The 703-nt window shown below is 50.6% G+C and overlaps 1 protein-coding gene across 1 annotated transcript; it reads right to left on the bottom strand.

Annotated features, from left to right (window-relative positions):
• Positions 1-16: 16 nt before the first annotated feature.
• LOC108720230 (uncharacterized) lies at positions 17-504 on the bottom strand (the record flags this gene model as incomplete). Its single annotated transcript, XM_018444157.1, has 1 exon — positions 17-504. A coding segment is annotated over exon 1 (367 nt), but the record flags the coding sequence as incomplete, so codon positions are not given.
• Between the last annotated feature and the right edge of the window lie 199 nt (positions 505-703).

Raw genomic sequence — 703 nt, 5'->3', positions numbered from 1 at the left:
TGTTGTTCTCGTTCACGCATTTCATGCATTCGATTCTCATCTTCTGCAGGGAAATTCGCTACATTTTGTCTAATTCCTCTGTTGGTCAATTCTAGTTCACGTTGCGCCAACGTCGCTTCTCGTTGTGCCAAGTCTCGTTCCCTTCTCGCTATCTCGAGTTCTTGACGTAGCAGCTCGTTTCTGTCTCGCTCGTGCCTGAGCTGATCGTCCTCGCACTCGCCTTCTTCCTCGCGATCGGGGCTGTATTCGGTCATCCACGTACCTTCTGGGTCCGCATCCATTAACCTCTTGATTATTTCCGCCTTCAGTCCTGCGGTTGACACTTTGCGTTGCTTTGCTATCTCCTTCAGTTGAGCCACTGTAAATTGGTACGGCCCATCCATGGCGATGCCGTTTCTTAACTCTTGCACTCACAATAAGCGTAAATAGGAACACCTTAAAGTTCGTACTTGCTTCGCGATTGTCACTCGCGTTTCGAAAACGTCAGTCCGCGCTGCGTATTCGCGGCCGGATTATCGCGTTGCCGATGCTACGTATCGTCGACGTCGGACGGCGGCACTTCCGTTGTCAACGTGTGATACTATGCGCGAAGGTTCACGAATGATGCTTGTGCGCATCCAATGCAAGATGGCGGGTATCTGCGCGTGTCGCCGGTTTATCATGCACAAAATGGCCTATGTCATCACTTTCGTCCATAACATGT

The sequence above is a fragment of the Mycetomoellerius zeteki genome, unplaced genomic scaffold, assembly GCF_001594055.1.
Source record: "Mycetomoellerius zeteki isolate Tzet28-1 unplaced genomic scaffold, Tzet1.0 C4312406, whole genome shotgun sequence".
In the NCBI taxonomy this organism is placed as follows: Eukaryota; Metazoa; Arthropoda; class Insecta; order Hymenoptera; family Formicidae; genus Mycetomoellerius; species Mycetomoellerius zeteki.
The sequence above is the reverse complement of the archived record's forward strand: the minus strand, read 5'-3'. Positions and strand labels throughout refer to the sequence as shown.